The sequence below is a fragment of the Aquila chrysaetos genome, chromosome 2, assembly GCF_900496995.4.
Source record: "Aquila chrysaetos chrysaetos chromosome 2, bAquChr1.4, whole genome shotgun sequence".
NCBI lineage: Eukaryota > Metazoa > Chordata > Aves > Accipitriformes > Accipitridae > Aquila > Aquila chrysaetos.
The window spans coordinates 72,383,113-72,402,822 of NC_044005.1; the positions used below are offsets into that span (position 1 = coordinate 72,383,113).

General features: G+C 43.1%; 2 protein-coding genes across 6 annotated transcripts in view; both read right to left on the minus strand.

Moving 5' to 3' along the window:
- LOC115335031 (cytochrome b5 reductase 4) overlaps positions 1-15,397 on the minus strand; it is a 39,998-nt gene extending 24,601 nt beyond the window's left edge. For 2 of the 4 annotated variants that reach the window (XM_030000147.2, XM_041119186.1), the window contains exons 1-5: positions 15,271-15,397; positions 13,897-14,050; positions 10,919-11,019; positions 8,800-8,884; positions 5,400-5,441 (exon numbers count right to left, since the gene is read on the minus strand). In XM_030000147.2, coding sequence (XP_029856007.1) covers positions 5,400-5,441; positions 8,800-8,884; positions 10,919-11,019; positions 13,897-14,050; positions 15,271-15,345 — 457 coding nt within the window. In that variant the 5' untranslated portion in view covers positions 15,346-15,397. Of the gene's footprint in view, positions 1-5,399; positions 5,442-8,799; positions 8,885-10,918; positions 11,020-13,896; positions 14,051-14,707; positions 14,729-15,270 lie in introns of those variants that run through there. The other 2 variants (XM_041119189.1, XM_030000156.2) reach the window with 2 other exon arrangements.
- Positions 15,398-16,047: 650 nt separating this feature from the next.
- Positions 16,048-19,327, minus strand: RIPPLY2 (ripply transcriptional repressor 2). Of its 2 annotated transcripts, none has more exons than XM_030007400.2 (3): positions 19,140-19,327; positions 18,621-18,685; positions 16,048-16,799 (listed from the first exon to the last, which is right to left on the minus strand). In XM_030007400.2, exons 1-3 carry the CDS (start codon positions 19,224-19,226, stop codon positions 16,634-16,636), a joined length of 318 nt encoding a protein of 105 aa, XP_029863260.1. In that variant the 5' UTR covers positions 19,227-19,327; the 3' UTR covers positions 16,048-16,633. The 2 variants fall into 2 exon arrangements, with proteins under 2 accessions (XP_029863260.1, XP_029863258.1); XM_030007398.2 differs by having other exon boundaries at positions 16,053-16,799; positions 18,834-19,322.
- Positions 19,328-19,710: the final 383 nt, after the last annotated feature.

A 19,710-nucleotide genomic window follows, 5' to 3' on the forward strand; every position in this document is an offset into this window, starting at 1 on the left:
ACAGGCAGCCAGAAGCATCCATGTACTTTTTAAATTTTGTTTTTATTCAGCACTTTGCCATGGAGAGCAGGCTCCTAGAACATGCAGTTCTACTTCAGAAATTAAGAGTTCCATATACTACACAACCTATGCGTGCAGCCCTTCTGGTACACGTAGCTTGGTCTCAGTTTCATCTGTTATTAGCTTGTGCTTTCACACTTTGTGATAGTGAAGCACAGAAAAAAGGTTATCTGAATGAATCTCCTTTAACAGAACTACTTGTTTATACAATTCAGATGAACAAATTCAATTTGGGACACGTGGTCTAACCTAATTCACACGTAAAATTTCACATCAGTCAGTTAATCAAAGATACCAGCCTTAATCTTTCGTACTTTGCACTTTGCTAGGAATTTTCACAGATTCCAGCTACTCAGTTTAATTATTAAACAGCATGAAACAGTCTGAAAAAGCCTTTGCTGGGAGGCAACACTTGGTCAGTCTTTGAAAACGTCAACTGTACTAATCTCTGGCCTAACAGAAACTGAACATATTTGGCAAAAAATTGAGCAGAGATGATGGATAAAAGCAACTGCAATCCTTCATCAGTTTTAACACAAAGAAGTTACATAGAATCATGTTGGAGGAAGCTGCACAGACTGAAATGTAATATGATTTGTAACACTACATGAACAGTAGGAGTTTTCCTGGACAGTGGTTAGGCAGAGGTCTAAGATAACAGTTGGCAAGTGCTGGTTTCAAGCCTATTCAAAGGCAAACCTTGCAAACCTGAAATGGCTATGCATAAAATAATTAATGTATGAATCCTCAGTTACCTAGATGATTATCTTCTAAATGCCAGTAAGTTTTGTAGTATGACTACAAGCTTAAACACAGTAATTGAGTGGCTCCACCATGTGGGAAGTAGATAAAAACAAGAGAGACACTCTGGTCTAATCCAATCTGTCAAAACTATTTGATCATCCAGATGGGGGAATTAACCCAAAGCAATTAAAACTCGCTGGAATTACTTATTCTTTGATCCTCAATTACCCCTAAGTACACACCATCTGCAACTGCTGAGGAAGCTAAATGGCAGAGCAGTCAGATCATTGCAAAAGAAAAATCAATCACCTAATAATAAAAGCCTTCTCAAAGGCTAAGCCTTTCTTGAGGACATACATCATATGCTTAGGTTGGCCTCCATGGATAACAGGAATTCATGATGATACAGACTTCTGTTTGCTTTTGCAGGTCGACAGAAATATATGAACAGCCGCAATAAAATAGAACATTCTGGCAAACCAAGTTATTTATGAATTATTCTGAAATACTGTAAGATGCTATGTGAAAACAAGAAGTCACATTGCAATAAAAAGACAATGATTCAGGTGATCAATGAACCAATTAAGGAAAGTGCTCTACTGGTCACGGTGGTCATAAATAAAGCAAAGCTGGTGGTGAAGCCAAAGGCTGACAGCAGGCATAAAATGAAGGAGTTTAAGGTGATCAGGATGAACAGCAGAATTACAACTCTGCACCTCACAAGAGCAAACTTCAGCTTGTTCTGGGAACTGTTTTGCAGAATCCCATGGGATAGCAAGGCTAGTGATAAGAGTTTCTCACACTATCCTCATAGCCACATTGGAGAGAGCTGGGTTTGATAGGTGGATTACAATCTGGATAGAAAATTAGTAGGACTGCCAATCACAAAAGGTGTGATCAGCAGTAAAGTCCAACTGGTGGCTAGTTACAGCTGGTATTCCCTAAGGAAAAGGTAATGCCAATACTGTTCAATACCGTCATTAGCAACCTGAAGGGCACACACTGTCCCACTGTCAGGAAGTACATGAGCAATAACAAATCACGGGAAGCAGTTGAAACACAAAAGTTTATGGCTACCATTCAATGGGACCCAGACAGACTGAAGAAATGGGCTGACAAAAGCTCCATGAAGCTCAAAAGCAAATGCAAAATTTTGCACCTGGGAAAAAAAAAAAATCTGATACAACAAAACAAGTGGGAGGCCTGACTGGATAGAAATGGGCTTTGCAGAAAACCTTCCGGGGACTTAGTAGACAAGCCGAACTTGGGGCAGATACTGCATCCTTGTGGTGTTGAAGGCCAACTTTATCCTGACCAGAGCATAGCAATCAGTTCAAGGGAAGCGATTCTTCCTCTCTGTTCAGCATTTGTGAGACTACATATGGAGTACTGTGTCCAGTTTTGGCTCCCCAGTGCAGGACAAACATTGTCCAGATCAAGTCCAGGGAAAGGCCACCAAAATGGTCAGCAGCTGGAGCACAAGATATACGAAAATGAAAGGAGGCTGAGGGAACTGTGTTCAGCCTGTAGAAGAAAAGGCTAAGGGGGAAAGCCAACTTCAGCCTTCAACTACCTAAAGAGCAGGGGATGGGAGAGAAGGAAGAACAGAGAAGATAGCCAGACTCTTCCCAGAGAGGGACAAGAGGCAATAGACAAGTAGCAGCAAAAATTCTAGTTATGTATACGGGGGTGGGAAAAAAAACCAACACCACACAAAAAAGAGACCCAAACAAAATGCCACACCTCTTCACTTCCCATGAGGGTGGGGTTGCTCATAAGCAATCTGATCTAGTATCAAAGTTCATCCTGCTTTGAGCAGGAGACTGGACCGAACAAGCTTCAGATGTTCCTTCCAATCTAAACTATTTTAGGATGCTCTGAAAGCTTTCTGTACTTATTGTTTTCTTTGTTCTCAGAAGGCCCAGAACAACCTTGACCCATATTTGTAAACTCCAAATATTACTAAGAAAACCAGGAACACTTATATTACTTATGCTAAAGAATTCCACCTGGTTGAACCTCAAGATTTAGTTTTCTGTACTTGAAACTCTAGCTTAAACTCTCCTCCCATCACCCTTTTCCAGTATTTTCAAGGTCTGATGTGCATATACTCAAACACCAGCTTGTTTTCAGATGGTGGAACTGCCCAAGTCATATTTTTTTACTATTAATATTACAAAAATCATCATCATCATAGTTTGGGTAAAAGAGAAATTCAGTTTAGTTCAAAAGTGCAAGGCTGAAAAGATAATTTTAAAAATATGGCTTTGATACATATTTGTTCTCAAACAAACATGAAGTTTTGAGGCATGCTTTGGTAATGGCAGTGTTTTGAAATTTTGATCTTTTGTTAGAAACTCAAGTATGAACAGATGTTGAAGAGCACATTAGGCTACACCCACGCTGATTGTTATCACTAGCAATATATTCTGAAAACTTCAGTTTTAATTGCCCCTGACATTACATACAGTTGATGTTTACAAAAAAATTGATTTATCTGAGCACACTCCAAATACAATTACTATTTAGACATTTTAGATTAAGACAAAAATGTCTTCACTAGTGCCAACAACTTCCAAAAAAAATCAAAGCCCGTGCTATAGGCTTCTCTTTCCCACTTTAAGACAGTGATGCTTATTTCTAGACTCATTTTGACTTAAATTTATAAGAGCTAATCACCAAGACACAACAATAGAAAATGAAAAACCTCATGGAAGGTAACCTCAGGAACTGACCTCTCAGATTTTGAAAAAAATCTTGCCAAACAGGTAAACTGAAGCAAGCAACCATCAGTATTTTGGCAATTTCTGGAAACTACCATCAGAATAACTTCCTATGTCTCCTGACAAGTCGCACAATATGGACAAGAAAATTTATTGCTAGGAGCAGGAGAGGAAGCAAGATGGAAGATAGAGGGAATATCACTTATTTCTTTTTACCTGGGTCCACTGTGAATATGAAAGATGCATAGGAAAGCTCTGGACAGCTAGACAAGCACAAAAACTAAGGAATTCATGAACCAAAATAACCAAGAGGAGAACATTGAAATAGATGGCAAAATTAGTCTTCTACTTGAATACAAAATATTTATTGTGTGTGTAATGACTACTAGCTGCTAGTGATGATATTCTGATAGAATAAAGCAAAGTTTGTTTTCTAATTCCCCCAGTCCTTCAAAGCAAGATTAAGAGGTTCCAGCAACTTGTTCACTGCTGAAGAAAAAAAAAAAAAAAAAAAAAAAAAAAGGACAGTAGGACAGTCAGGCAGCAGACCCTGTCAAAGTTTAGTTTAACATCCTACAAGGCTATAAAGCCTTGTGTGTTCCTGTAAAAACAGGAACAAATAAAATCAGTCTTGCTTACTTTTATACGATGTATGTTTAGCTTTTTGTGTAGCTCAATGCTTGTGCATATCAAAAGGTAAACTGCCTTTTAGAAGTCAAATACAACATTCACAGAACACAAAGGGAGGGCAATGAAGACAGTATGAGAAAAAAGAAAACAAATGGGAACTCATACTCACCAGAGAAACATGAACAAGTTATCTTCCCCTCCCTGTGACTGGACTTGCTGGGACACCACCCCTGAGAACTTCTCTGGCTTCATCTTAAGAGACACCTAGGTTTCTGCACCTCCTGCCACTCCAAAATTTGACTTCTCTAGGCTCCTTTTCCAAAGTTTCAGCCTAGACTTTTCTGTGACCAATTTGCACCTGTCCCTTTTCATGCCGGTAGGTCAGCCTTGAGTTCAAATTGTATTAATTCCCTTCACAGGTGTTAACCTTATTTGTTCCACCAGCACACCCCCATCACACCTCATTTGACATGACTTCATAAGCCATATTCTTTTAGGAAGCCTCTTATACTAATATGACTAATCAGTCCCTAACATTTCCCAAAAACCATCAAAATCAAATGCATAGTTCTTGATCACTAGCAACCAAAGCTACCTCCAGTACTTAAGGAAGGGCTCAGCAAAGGCTTGAATGCTTCCCCATCTCTACAAGGACTACCGTCAACCTCCTGATACATTCACAGAACCATACTTCCTTCTCTTAGAGCTACACCAATTGTCAGCCCAGTCATTCTCACAGTTACATCTCAAGTACTTCAGTCATACTGTGATCAGCTAATTCACCTCCATTTCAACTCATTTCCCAGTCACGACCTTCCAGCTTTTAGTAGAGATTTACCAATTCTAAGCGTTCTCCAAGATTTTTGTCTCATCTCTGCTACTCCAGACCCATGGCTACCTAGCTTTTCTGATACAGAGAAGGATCAAAAAGCCTGGTAATTTTGTTATGGCAGATTTCATAGCACACAGTAATTTGTGACCTATCTTGTCTGACTTGAGCAGAAAGCTTGTCCATCTCATACCTCCCTTACCTATACTACTCTAATGCAGTCTTATAATACTTTTAAACACTGAATTCGCAATACCCGATTAGGATTTTGCCTTCCGTAATTTCCACAGATCACTAGAGCATCAACATCAGATTCAAATATACAGACAGAAGTCTGGATAAACAGTGCTCATTTGATAATATTCAATTAAGTCTAAGATTCACTCCCCATCTTGCTCCAGGTGAATACTTACCATTAAGCTGTTTCTTCTCTTCAGACAGAGTAGAAGAAATCTCTACAAGCATTAAGAAAAAACGAGCACGACAGTAAGAAGTTACGGCACTGTACTTGCACACATCATGCTAAAGAAATAAGCCAAAGTAAGGATCTCCAAATAAACCTTCCAAAACATTAAGAGATTAACCAGGATGGTTCAGATATCAAGAAGTCACAAATAAATGCAGCACTGATTACCATTCCAAAAGACTATGTATAATTTAAAAAATATTATGTTAAAAGTGCCAAAAGTTGCACAGCACTAAGGGTAGGAAATGCAAGAACTCTTGGCACTTCAAAACAAACATCACAGATTATCTTGTGCAATTATAAACTTCATAGCTAAGAAGCTTGCTAAATCTGTCAGACTTTCGATGACATTTGCCTTACGACAACACATAGTAGACACTGAATCTGACCAACCCAATCCTTGGAAATCTAAACCCAATCCTTGGCAGAAACCCAGGAAAAATAAAATCTTTCTATAAGCTCCTCCTGTCAAATGATTTTATTTGACAAGTTATTATCTGAGTTTTTCATTAAATCTACAGTATGCTACAACTACTCCAAACAAATAAACAAATACTAGCAGAAAAAAAAGAAGATAAAGACGATGCAGCTGAATTACATAGTGTCAATTCACATATAAGGTGCTCCACTCAGGGGGAAAGGCACTGCACCTCTCAGCCACATATCCTTCTGCTCATAGCAAATCTGTGGGGAAACTAGTCCTCTGGATGTACCCAGGCCTCTTTCTGCCTTCTCTACATTGCACATCTCAATGTCCCAATATGAAGGCACATTTTATATCCTCTTTTATGGGAGCCAGGTTTGGTGAAGTGGGAGAAACCAATGTGTTCTTCCTGCTCCCTTTTATGAAAGACAAAACATGAACGTTTCTCCCCTGTTCTTCTGAATCCCTCCCAGTGCTCTGCATCACAGCAGCCAGTGTTAGAGGAAAAATGCCACTGTGAGAGAAGTGAAGGAAAGGCTCCTGGAGCAAAGCACCAAGCATACAGTATGGCAAAATGACTTCAGAGCTGACCAACAATTGCCTTCATCAGAGGCTTTCATGTTGTGCCACCATAAGGTAAAAACAAAACACAAGATGAATGGACAGTTCACCAAAAATTTTTGGTTGAGGCTGTATTTGTCTGTGTATTCTGCTACCTACCACTTCGAGCTTTCTGACAGGATAGGCAAGTCATTCACAAAAATTCGTTTCCAATTAAAGGTTATTTTTTCTGTTCAAAAGTCTACTCTCGTTTCACTACATTTTAACATGTTGCACCAAAATTGGCATTGCAATTTTAAGGACACCTTGAAGCATTTCCAAGGCACAGCCTACCTCTCTTCCTTGGATGACACCATAGCTCTTAGTCTAATCTCACTGAATTAACAATAATACAACATGCACTCCAACTCCCAAATTATGTTACCACTGAAGTAACATAGGGACGTATACTAACATGTGTCTATGAGAAACATTAGCAGTACTAAAAGATACCAGACAACAGATTAATGTCCGTGCTAATGTTTACAGCTGAGTACCCTGAAGAGAAGGTAAGCAGTTTAATGCTGTACAGGTTTGCTGAGGAAGATACTGAAATCATCTCTTACATGCCCAGGTACTGCTGTAGTTACTGCACTGGCCTTCTCAGCAAGTACAAACACTACACATTTCAGTGCACAGGTCCACTGTAATACCACAGAAGGGACACTTCAGAATTTCCTATTAGTCACTACCATACCATCAAGCAGCATTCCCCCAAAACAAGTTGACAAAACATTAACCATCACCAACATCTTCAAAGGATTCTTCTTTCTCAAAAAAACCCCCTAGAGTATGCAAGGACAAGCTTCAGCTTCCTTAAACAATTCAGTGAGCAAATAATTGTACCATCTTCCAAAAAACCACCAGAACACAGGAAACAAAACCAAAGCTAAACAACCGCAAATCTTCCAGCAATGCCCCAAAACCTACATCTGCCTTACTTGCACTGTAAACTTTGAGAAGTTTACAGTGAAGAATTTCAGCAAATCCCATCTAATCAGTTTGATTCTTAATTAGTGAAATTACATTTTTTCAAGCCTGAAATGGCTAGAAGAGACACAGGCAACAGAACTGGTTTTATACAGTTGGCAACCTTTATCCTGCAAATTTTACTACAGGAAAATGGATAGAACAGTCCCACTACGGAGGAAAGCAGAAAAAGCTAACAGCACAAAATGGACTGTCATAGCTGGCAGGAGCAAAGACATGTTTATTTTTTACTGACTGGCTGTCACAAGAATTCCTTCCAGTTGCAGAAAAGTTAGATTAATGAAAATGGCAAAAGTCAGGTTTACTTTACAGCTGACAAAGTAGCCGTAACTTACCTGTAACACCTCAACTCCATGAAGCAGTTATGCTGTCGAGGTTTCTTCATACTTTGCAGCATTTACCGTAAAAGCTCCACACTGGAATTAGCTACCTAGCAATGTGGAGATGTAAAATACTATTCCCTTTCATGTACAGGTCAAACTCAACCTGTTAGGTGATGTGCTCTAAGTGCTAAGCAAGTATGCAGTGCACCTTGTCAGAAGTTGAAGAGCTACAAGAGATGGCTGAATTTGTGAACTAAAGGGTGCCACAGAATTTGAGAAGAACGGTTGCAGACACTAATTCTTCCGTGTTTTCACTGCAGTTTTGCTAAGGGTCAATATTCAGTAACAGTGTCTGCTTCCTAGGTATAGGAAATTTTTGCTGTAGCCTACAAACCAAAACAAATACTGAAGATTAAAGTATGTGGAAACCATCACCAGCATTTTAAGACAATATACTACATCTCTTGCTGTCCTGGCTCAGAGGATTCTGTTGTATCAGCAAAATTTTCTCCAAGTAAATTCAAACTAAAGGACCCAATAAAGTGTTCTGGCCATAAAGTGTATTCAAATATCTCAATACGTATGCAACTTGCCAGACCTATGTCTGGTGCTGAAATCACCAAACAGAAAATACTGCCTTTTATTTCAAGATGAGAGCGCTGCCTACGACAGTGTGTCCCCTGGGATCAGAGGAAGAAAGAGGGATCTTGTGGGAAAAAAAAAAAAATTCTATATACATACGCACATAACACACACACACGTGTCTGTTTTCTGATGACTAAAAAGAAATGAAGAAATGCAGCAGTACATTACTTATAAAAATCTTCATGCATAAAATAGTTTCATCTTCAGGTATCTGCTGTAAAAGGACTGAATATATACAACAGCCTTCATCTATATGCAAGAATAGAGACTCTCCTTGTAAATATGATGATTTAGGATTTCTCATAATTTCCAGACAACTTTGGAATAAAGCATAATAAAAATTATTTCACTCTTAAAACCCTCACCTTTTGGAGCAGCAATAGGCTTGACAGCCATTCTCCCAACAAGACATTCCTTCAGCATTGATTCATAATTGACCCAACGATGAACCTATATTAATAAAATTGGTTTTCACAAAATTTTTAATTCTTACTATGTTGTTCTATGCACTGAAATAGAAAAGTTCATTTCTGTACAGTGGCTAATGCAATTCATTTAGCAGATATTTTTTTTTTAAAACAGACACTCATTATTGCATTGTTTAGTACTTATTTTTACTTCTATTACAGATAGCATGTAATTAAATGAAAAAATAGGACCATGAAAAAGTGACGACGGTTTAATTTATTCATTTTATATTTTGCAGTATCTGAACATCATAACCTTGAGCTACAGAACATATTTCAGAACAGCATTTTTATGATGTAGGCTATGCAATTAACAGAATAAAGACCTTGTCTTTACTACAAGGGTAATTAATCTTGTTTAGATACAAGTGAAGGGAGAAGGGATGAAGGAGACAAAGATAAAGAATAGCAGTTTAGACACACAAACACCTCCTACCAAGTTGGTGTATTTCTTTTTGTTTCTGTCTTACTATCACTGAATTATTTGGAAATTACCTAATTTAGAAAATTAAATAAAGTGAAGAAAAAGGAGTAGCTTTACAGACCAGAACTGGAGAACTTGCAGAGGAAATGGATGGCAGAAAAGCCAATTCTGATAGGGCATCCAGGATAACATCACAAGAAGAGAAAAGGAAACAAAGTGCTGCATGACAAATTTGAATGGTATGTAGAGATTTAAAAATAAAAACTTCAAACTGGACAAGCAAAGGAGATGAGATAAAGAATCCCATCCACAAGTTGTAGTTTCCTCATATACAGATAACAGGAAGAAATGAAGGATTTTCAATGACAGTTAATTTTCCCAGAAACTTGAGAAACACTAGACAGACACAGAATGCTAAAGCAGAGGGGATAACAACAGAAATGCCTCCAGAACAGGAAAGACGTCAGCCAAAACAAAAAATGTGAACAGCATATTTCAAGGATCTGAACACTGCTTTCCACTCCCATGACAAAACAAGCTAAAAAAATAATGTAGCAAGTATGTATCTGAGCTTAGTTACAACTTGAGGGGCTTCCCCAAATTTTCATGATTTCAAGACTCCCATTTCCAAGTACATCATAGAACACTTGACAGTGATCCAGCTACAGAATTCCAGGCCACAACTTGATACTGGATGAACTTTTAGGAGAAAAACTCCAAATTTCTTGAAACGAGAGAATTCTGCCCAAATTCAACACTTCATTTGTAAAAGGAATTTACATTCATTGTTAAAAACGTTTTGCAACTGAAGGCATACATACTGTGATGCACAAACTGTAAAGAGATAACAGATTTCCTTTCAGAAACAGATGAGATTTTCTTTCTGCTCTTTCCCAGTTTCTCAGACAAACCTTGTGAGCCAAGGAGGCTCAAAGAATGTCTGTTTCTAAAAAATACCAACTCGGTGAATCTTTTACAGCACCAGGTTTGCAAGCAATTCCTTACACAAAGTACACCCATTCTGCAGACCCTTTATTTTCTAAGTCTTTTCAAAACATTTTAAAAAGTCGTAAATAGAGACCAACTGTCATCCTCTGATTTGTTCACAGTCAGTTAATAGCAGCCCCAAGCATTTTTTTTAGTACTTTGTTTGCTGATAGTACAGCAGCCAAGTTAATAGACAAAAGAATACTACAAGCATTTTTCAAAATATGAAAGTTCTGAGAAGAAAATGCCTCTCAAACGACAGCAATTAGTCGTAGTAATTTATTAAGAAGGTGGTATCTCAAGTTGTTGCTAGTTTTATTGCTATGTCTGCTAAAAAAATTAATTTAATAAAATGGTCAAATTGAAGCATCATTCCAAAAACATGAACTCACATTTTCATTATTGGCTTTTGGTACAAAGTTTAAACTACATGCCTCTTGCAGCACACATCAGTGCCATTCTGAGCAGTAACCCATTGCCTTTCCTTAGACCTGAAAAAGTTCAAATCACCATTTCCACTGGAATGCCCTAAAAATAATCAGAAAACACACATTTTTCAAAATACCTTTCAGTGAGCAAGTGTCATTCACTGCCCATTGTTCTCACCTGATCAAAGAGATCTGTACCATCAGCTCCTGCTGCCTTCATCAGTTCATCCTCACCACCGGGATGATATTCCATGTATGGTGTGACATTATATACAAATCCTGCAGAAAAGGGAATATAAAAACATGAGCAGCATTTCTACAACTGCTACAACCACTCCTATCTCCAAAACTAGCTGAAAGGTTAGTGTATATTAAACACTGCAATGGCAAACAGTAGACATGATTGGAACAAGCAACACGACTTTGCAAAAACAGGAACATAAGTTACACAATCGTATAGAGCACAAGATATATCTTATTACATAGAGAGGCCAATCCTACACTGCCACACCACTTGTCCCAGTGAACGTCTGGAGAAACCTGCAGAGTTAAGACTTTAACAAAATAAACTCTTGAAGTTGAACACGATGTATCCTAGCTAGGGGTAAAAGAACTAGAGGCTGATTTAAACAGAGACATAAAATTGAGCCAGTTAGCACACAGAATTGTTTTCACTTGCTCTTCCAATTAAGTTACTCCTAAAGTGCTGTCATAGTTGTTTCCCTATCACCCATGACCTATGGAATAAAATGCCTACAGGAATGAACTGCCTCCCGTAAGGAAAAACTGCTACCATCAGCAACAACACTTCCATTCTTCAGATTCAGCAACATAAAAAACTAAACATAGCCTATGCTCATTAAAGGTTTACGACTGCGGTACCAAAGTTGTCCCTGTAAAAGGGCTCAGCATTCTTTCTACAGGAGTACTATTCTTAGTCTTTCCAGGGAGATAAAACAATGCTTCTTCATAGGTCTGAAAAGATGAAGTCTAATTATTGTTGCTATGCAACTGGAGTAATTAGAGCCTGGGGGATGCAGCTACAAACAAATTTAACTACAGACTTATTGCTGCTAACAGGACTACTGCAGGCCTACCTAGCAGAATATTTAAAGATACGTGGCATTATCAAAACAGGAAGCTACGAACTGTGCCAGTGCTTTCGTAAGAAGCTTTTAACACATTAAGAAGCACACAGTAAGTACTTCAGAAGGAGAGGTAGGCATTCAGCACCGGACCGAGGGGAGACATACTTGGGACAATCCTAGCTGGTAAGAACAAGCATCTCAGACAACAAAGGAAGGACCTTTGCGTATTTTACCGAACTGATCTTCTGATGGATGTATCCACTATGCCATCTTGTGTGCAGCACTGATTACTGCAGGCAATAAAATCTAAGTATCTAAATAGTTAGGACCTCCTGAATATTAGTCAAATGTTCAATTTACCATCAAACTTACAGGAGTAAAAGCAATCTCATTTATATACCCTTCATGCTTTTTTTAACACTCCTGACATCCCACTTTATATATAAATTTGTGGCCTATATGACAGCTTTCTCTAATGATCTTCATACTGGTTTTCTGAACAAAGTTAGCTCTTTTTCTTCTTTTACTTCACATTCCTCTCATCAATTTCTGCTCTTTCTTATAGAGACACAGTCTAACTACCAATGCAGAAACCTCATTTAGCTTTTCCATAATGGTGTTGTTTTACTACCTGTCCACATATGAGGTCTACAGATAATCTACCAGGATTCTCAGTTACTCTGTTTTTTTTAATTATAGTCCTAGAACAAAAAGGCAGAGATGGAAAAATCTAAAGATACAGAAGCAGCATGATGGAGTTCTTGTAAAAACCAACCTCAAAGATGTAGTCAAGGGGGAATAAGAGACTAAAACAAAAACAGAAGCATTTTTAAGCAGTGATTCTGTCTGCAGTAGTAGATGTCCCTTTTTGAGAGAAAAGAGAACAGACCTCCACAGTAAATAAGCTTTCTTTAGCTCTCCTCACACTATAGTTTTGCTAGCATGTGCACACAGAGCATTAACAATCCTATTATTTTTGTTCAAAAGCCAGTACTGAATGACATTTTACCCTTACTTTCACTCTCATCCCCTTTTAACACCCAACAAACATACAGTTGCCCTCACAGAGAAATTCTTAACTCTCTTTTGCTGGAGTTGAGATGACATTATGTCAAATATCAATGCTGTCCCTTACCAGATCAAAGTTACCACTAAATGAACCACTCTTCCTAGAGAAATGTCACATTAGCTACTCTGATCCTCTCAATCTATCTTCATAGAAGTGCTGTTATGTCATAATGAATTTAAGGCAGTATTAATGTATTTTAGCCTCTAAATTATTAAACTGGAGAGCAAACATTTTACTCCTTTCCGTAAGACAACTAGGAACTTCATTTTCAGCACTGAAAATACTCTTCTAGCCACGGCTATTGCTCCAAACCACCTTTCACACAATGTTAATGTATAACATATGATACTTCCAACTTTTGAGCTAAATTTTCATAAAAATAACAACATAAATAGACTGGCTTAGTTACCACAGATATCTGTTATGCTAGATAGAGATTACAATTGTTCTGTGTGGCAACTGGCATTTGCCTTACTAAGTTTTATGAAGTAATACGTGGGCTTGCACACTTATTTCCCAAAGACCATTCTACAGATTTAAGTAACATTTTTAGTATTTATATGTCTCTGGATGCTTTAAAGCAACCACTAAAAATAGTCAACTGCTAAGGATAATAAACTTTCCAAGACTAAGGAGTGTAAGTACATGTCAGCATTTTCAGTGCCTTATTCTTGCTAAGCCCTTGTTATTTGAGGCATCATCTACAATCTTGTGTTTTATTATTTTCACATGCAGATATAAGTTACGTGCAAAATACGCCCACTTGGAAGACTTCTTAAGAAAGGCCTGAAAGCAAAGAAAATCTTTGTGACAGACAATCTCTAACTTGAACAAAGTTGTGCCCAATTACGTCAAGATTACACCTGGCCTAAACATAGAAGGCGCATAGTTCAGTTTGGGGTGTGGGTTTTGTTGTTTGGTTTTTGTTACTTCTTCTTCAAGTACAGAAGAAGAGAGAAGCTAGGCAAAAAATGTAGAAACAACATCACAGCAACCAACCTCTTATGCATATCCAGCAGTCCTCCTTCTTGTTGTGCTTCGCAAGCTCATCTTCAGTCACTTCAATTAGCCTCCCTTTTAAACCAGTCAAGTCCCTCCCACTTTTAGTTAGTCGAATCCAATCCATAAGACTCCTGCCTGGTTTTAAAGGTACCTGAAAAATAACAAACGTACAAACATTATTAAACTCTAAAGGAAGAAAGAGCCATTCAATGCACTTTTCTAAGCTTCCTAGGAGGACTCGGACAAAACAAGAAATAACACAACCCATATTCTTCACTGATATTTGGGAGCCCTACTCAGCAGTAGGAGTGCTTAAGAAAGTATTCTATCTAGTAACCCAGACAAGGGAATTATTGAACATCAACAAACATTTATAGATGATTCTTCCCAAAGCAAACTGCAGATACCAAGTCCTCTCATGGTGGTAAAAAGTTTTTATCAGCATCACTTGAGTTATGGCCTGGAAACCTATCAGCAACAAAGAAGAGAGATTTGAAAACCCACGGCCAGGTAGGACAGTCCACCTTCACAGCATTCATAAAGACTTTCCACAAGCCCTACAGCAACTGGAAATCTCACCCAGAGAAAGCTGGGACTGAAGTCTTCTGGCCTACCAGGGACATATTAGCCACGGCCTGCCCTGGAAGGGAGAGCAAGATCTTCAGGGTGTCTAGCACCTACCTTTTCAACAGCACTACCGACTGGGGAACCCCTTTGATCTAACAGCAGGGAACAGGGTTAAAGAATCACGGTCTTACAAACTGCAGCAAAACCAGAAGCGAGAAAACTAAAGAGCACATAGACCCACATTACTCGAGGCTGCTTTAGTCTAAGTACGAGCGTGCTTTCCAAGCGAGGTCTGCAGACACCAAGCGCCCCCCCAAACCACTCCAAAGACGAAGACCCAACAGGTCAAGCGTAAGCTGCGCGCAGTAATTCCAAGCCGAGGGTCTCCGCCTGCGCACAGGAGGAACCCCCAGACAACCCGGGAAGGCAGAGCAGGAAGCCCCGTCACCACCGCCGCCTTCTAAAACGAGAAGCGCGAAGGATTTTTCAGCGCCGCAGACCAGCCCCTCGCCCGCGGGCCCCGCCAGAGCCGCCGCGGCCCCTCGGCGGTTGCCGGAGGACCAGACCTCTCGGAAGCAAGCGGCCAGAGGCAGCCCTGCCCCAGCCGCAACCGGGAGCCGGCCGGCAAACCCCCGCGGCTTCGCCGAGAGGGGCCAGGCCGCGCAGCCGGGGACAAACCGCCGACCCCACCGGGCCGGGGCCTCGGGCCCGCCCCCAGCGACGGTCACCGGCAGCCCCTGCAGGGCCGCGGTGCCGGGGAAGGCCCCGGCGGCGGCGGCGGCGGTGGGCCGGCTAGTCCCCTACCTTGGCGCGGCCGCCCGCGGCCACCCGCTGCTGGGAGCTGGGCGCGGGGAAGGCCTGCGGCGGCACGTTCAGCATCCTGCCGGCCCGGGCCGCGGCCTGCGCCCCGGCGGGCGGGCGGGCGGAGCGCTCCGGCACAGGGCGCAGGCGCGGCGGCGGGCGGAGCCCGGGCCCGGGCGGGGTGGAGGCGCGCAGGCGGACTGCCGCTGCCGGCCCGGCCGCCTCCTCGGGGGGCCGGGGGTCTCGGTGGAACCCGCCCGGGACCAGACATCTGCCGTCGCGGGGCCTGGGGGGGGGTCCCCGGGCTCCCTCCCTCCCTCAGGGAAGGGTGCTGAGGAGAAGGCGCCGCGTAGCGCCTGCGCCTTTTTGTCCGCCCCGAGGAGTTTTGTCTTCCATTGCGCTGAAGTCTCGGCTTCGGGTCCGGGTCTCCCAGCGCCAGGTGCGGTGCTCGGAGGTCGTTAGAACGGGCGGGAGTGCTGGTACCCGCCCCCGCTCCGCAGGCGAAGGGGTGAGGCGGCTGCGGCAGCGCGGAGGCGAGCGCTCGGGCAGGGGCGGCTTCGGGTACGTACACCAGCTGTACCCGACAGGGGCACTGGCCTTGGAGTTAAAGCGTTTGGTTTGTGGGGGTTTTGTTTGGGTTTGGGTTTTTTTTTTTCCTTTTTGTTCCTTTAGGGGCTTTGGCCTGCACGGTGATTGGTACCAAACTTTGCTTCGATTATCAAAAACAAACTCAAAACTTTAACTCACATTAGACCTTTTTCCTCATTTCTTAACGTCCACTTTACAAACAAAACTGATAGTCCCATACTGTATGTATAACAATACAGCTCATGTACACGAGAGAGTGTGAGTGACTTAAGGCAAACCCCTTCTTTAACAGCAAAAACTAGAGTAGAATTTAGACCCTTCTCTCTATCTGGAAAACAGCTATATCACTTCTTTTCCGTGTTTGAAACCCCGTTGTAACAGCAGGCACAACATTACAATACTTAATCCAATGATTCCTTGGTATGCTTCCCCATGGAGCCTACTAAATCACAATGAAAAAGCTCTCCTTGTGTCCTCAAACTATGAGGAAGTCACATGTAACCATAGAGCCCTTTAAAGCGAGGCATCTGTTCTCCGATTGACATCCAAAGTTACAGTCTACAAAATACAGGACCTCAGATAAAAAATAATCAATGCCTTCCCTGCCTAAAACAGGACAGGAATAGAGCAAAGGAAAAAGGCTCAGATAAAATTGCAAGACATTTCAGTTTTATTAAGAATAACTTACATACAAATAAATTATCTTTAAAAATACTATAATACATTTTTATATTAAGTTTAAATTAAGTCTTAGAAGTTGCATTGGCCTTTTCTGCAATCAGCAGTCTGATTCTGTTCTTGAATCTTGTTCCAGTTCATCTTCATCATCTTCACTATCCGAGTCTTCATAAAAGGAAATTGTAGCTTGAACTGGAAAGTTCTTCAGAAGTGCTTCAGCTTCCTGGTATAAGTAATCATAGCACCTTGATTTGGGCCAAAATAGTCTGAAACAAGTATACAAGAGGTTTGCTTATTGTTATTACATATTCTACTTGGAAGCTGACAGACAAGAAACAGCAGTGAAATTCTGTTAAGACAAGCATCCTACAAAGTTTTTCCTCACATGCTCAATTGCTAAACTGCTTTCTACATTTAGATAGAAAAAATATTCTCTGGATTCTGTATTTTCATCTGAAGAGATAAAGATGCACTTAAAGTGCTAGTTATGCAGCAAAACTACTCTGAAGACCAAGGTTCACTGCATCTGAAACTTCCTGCTCCAGTACCTCATTAACAGTATTACTTGGGGATCTTATCCAAGTAGTGCTGCCCTCTCTGAAACAATTCCTAGGGAATATAGTGGATCTCAAACAGGATCCCCAGTATATTTGGATTAGATTAGTAGTTTTGTTACTGAAGGTCCCCAGCCTAGGTAGTTGTTTGCAATGGTGTGAGACAAATCTCAAAGTGAAAGGAATGATAAAGGTCTAGGGGGATCAGACCTTGATATTTCACCCATCTTTCCAAGAAGAATCATCCAACAGACTGCTTATGGAAGATGCCCCGTGGGTCTAGATTTTAAAGTAGTCTGTGTTGTATGCAGAAATTAACATAAAAATTGCTGACAATATGGTGGTTAGCAAGGGCTATCAGCTAGTGAGGTAATATGTTGCAATTAATATATGCCACAGTTCTGGTTCCTTTTTAGCTAGCATCCTCTTTTGCTTACAGTTTGGAAGTAGATGCAAGAAACAGACAATAGAAGTCCCAAGAGCTGAGGGTCTAGCACATTGCAACATGATTAAATGCTGACTACAGGTTGTTTGTAATAGAAATACATTAAGAAACAGAACTAGATGGTTTTCTAGCAATTACAAAAGTGCTTTCTAGGCTACTGTGTAACAGAACACTGCTTCCTTTGCAGCACAAAGTAACTGGCACTTGCTTTATAACATCTCTCTGTTCCCAGTGTTCCCTGCAGCATTCACTGGTACCTAAGCACGGGAGCTGTCACAATGAAGTCAGAGTCTGTGCACTTGCTTAGATAGTCTGTGCATCAGTATTTGAAAGATCAGAGCCTAGATTTGAAAGCTGCATCTTGCCTGGAAGAACTACCTGTGCAGCTGCTTTAAGCACCTTGCAACACCCGCTAGTACTTCTGAATACAGACTCTCCTGCAGATTCTATAACTGTAGTTATTTTCTTTATTTCCTTTTCAGAACTGACAGTGCAGGCACTATCGTTACCTTCATCATTAAAGCAGCAGTTACATGAGTATTTTCCTCGGCAATGCTGGCTTAGTCAGTCCCTACCCTCTCCTCCTGCCACTCTGTCCCATGCCTGCACCCGCTTCCTCACACTGGGAGGACACTGGAGGTTTGCACAGCAGGACGGCCCAGGAGCTATCCCCCTTCCTTTTTTTAATTCCGGGCACAGGAGTGAGTAGCAAGGTGCTTCAGCCAACCCTGCCACCGCAAAAAAAGAAAAACCAAAAAAACCACAACCAAACCACGTAACTGTGTAACATGTCTAAGTCCCACGCCACAGAAGCATGCCAACATCTCATCTTAACGATCTGGTGAATCCACAAGTACTGGCAATCATTTGCCCCAAGGACCTGTCAGTTCCAGAGCGCTTAGGTGGCTGGGTCCCTCCGAACGCACTTTCATCTCTACATAAATACATGGGTGGGAACAAAAGGGGCGGGGGAGCGAGCGCTGGCCCAGCCCGGCCCTCCGCTGCCCAGCAAGGGACGCTTCCCCCGGCACCGGCCGCCCCGAGCTCCCCCCGCGGGAACCGCCGGCGGCCCCGGGGCAGCCACTTACCTGACGGGGTGCGTGTACTGCGCCGGCTTCGGGGAGGCGTCCGCCAGCCCGCGGGGGCTGTGAGGCTGCGGAGGAGAGAGCGGAGATCAGCCCGCCGGCACGGCACCCAGCCCCAGCAGACACCCCCACACACACACACACACACCCCGCCGGGACTCCCTACACGTTAGTCCGGCGGCAGGCGCTCCGCCGCCACCCACCCGCCCCACTCACCGCGCCGGGGCCGCGGCCGCTCCGCCGGCCCGCCTCACCGGGCGCGGGCACCCAGGGCCTCCAGAAGGGCGCGGACCTGCGGGGCAAGGGCAGGAGCGTTAGGGAGGAGGAGGAGGAGGAGGAAGAGGAGGAGAGGGGCGAATGCCCCTGCGGGGGCATCGGCGGCGAGGGCGGGCGGGGGCAGCCGCACCCCGTCCCTCCGCCCTCCATCCTCCGCCGGTTCCGCGGCCGCTCGCCTGGCCCTGCCCGCCCCGGGCCCTCAGGCTTTTATAGCCGGCGGCGGCCGCTGCGGGCCGCGGAGCCCACCTCCCCCGGCTCATTTGCCAGCGCCATCGACAAAAAGGCTCCGCGCGAAGGCGCCGCTGTGTAAACACGGGGCGCGGACGCGTGCATGGCCCAAATGGCCCCCGGGGGTGGGCGGGGAGGGATTTGGCAAGTCGGTGTTAATCGCACTTGAGCAGACACATGGCTGCTGCCGGGGCGGGCGGGGGGGGGGGAGCCGCTGTGGGAACGGACGGAGCGGGGGGCGGCCCCGGGGACGTGCCCGGGCCGCTCTCCCGCCCCGGCGGCGGCGGGGGTCAGACCGCGGCGAGCGCGGGCTTTTGTTGTTGCAAACGCGCTCGTTTACCCCCCCCCCCCCCCCCCCCCCGAGCGGCAGGGCGAGGCCCGGGGAACGGGAGGGCCAGCGCCTCCGCTCCGCCGGGCACCGCGGTCCGAGCCGGCGGGAGCACGGCTGCCGTGAGAGGGGGAGCGCTTCCCCGGGCGGCCGCGCGGGGACGGACAAAGGAATTTCCCCCCGGGGGTGGTGGAGAACATGACGCTCCTTGGAGGGGTCCTCATTTCATAACGCGTCAGCCCCCCCGGTACGCTCCGTCAC

Coding starts and splice junctions, on each gene's coding strand:
- RIPPLY2 (XM_030007398.2), bottom strand. CDS start 19,043: ATGGAGGGCGGAGGGACGGGGTGCGGCTGCCCCCGCCCGCCCTCGCCG. Junction 18,686..18,833: donor GCGGCCGCGGCCCCGGCGCG/GTGAGTGGGGCG, acceptor TCTCCTCCGCAG/CCTCACAGCCCCCGCGGGCT. Junction 16,800..18,620: donor CAGTACACGCACCCCGTCAG/GTAAGTGGCTGC, acceptor TACTTGTTTCAG/ACTATTTTGGCCCAAATCAA.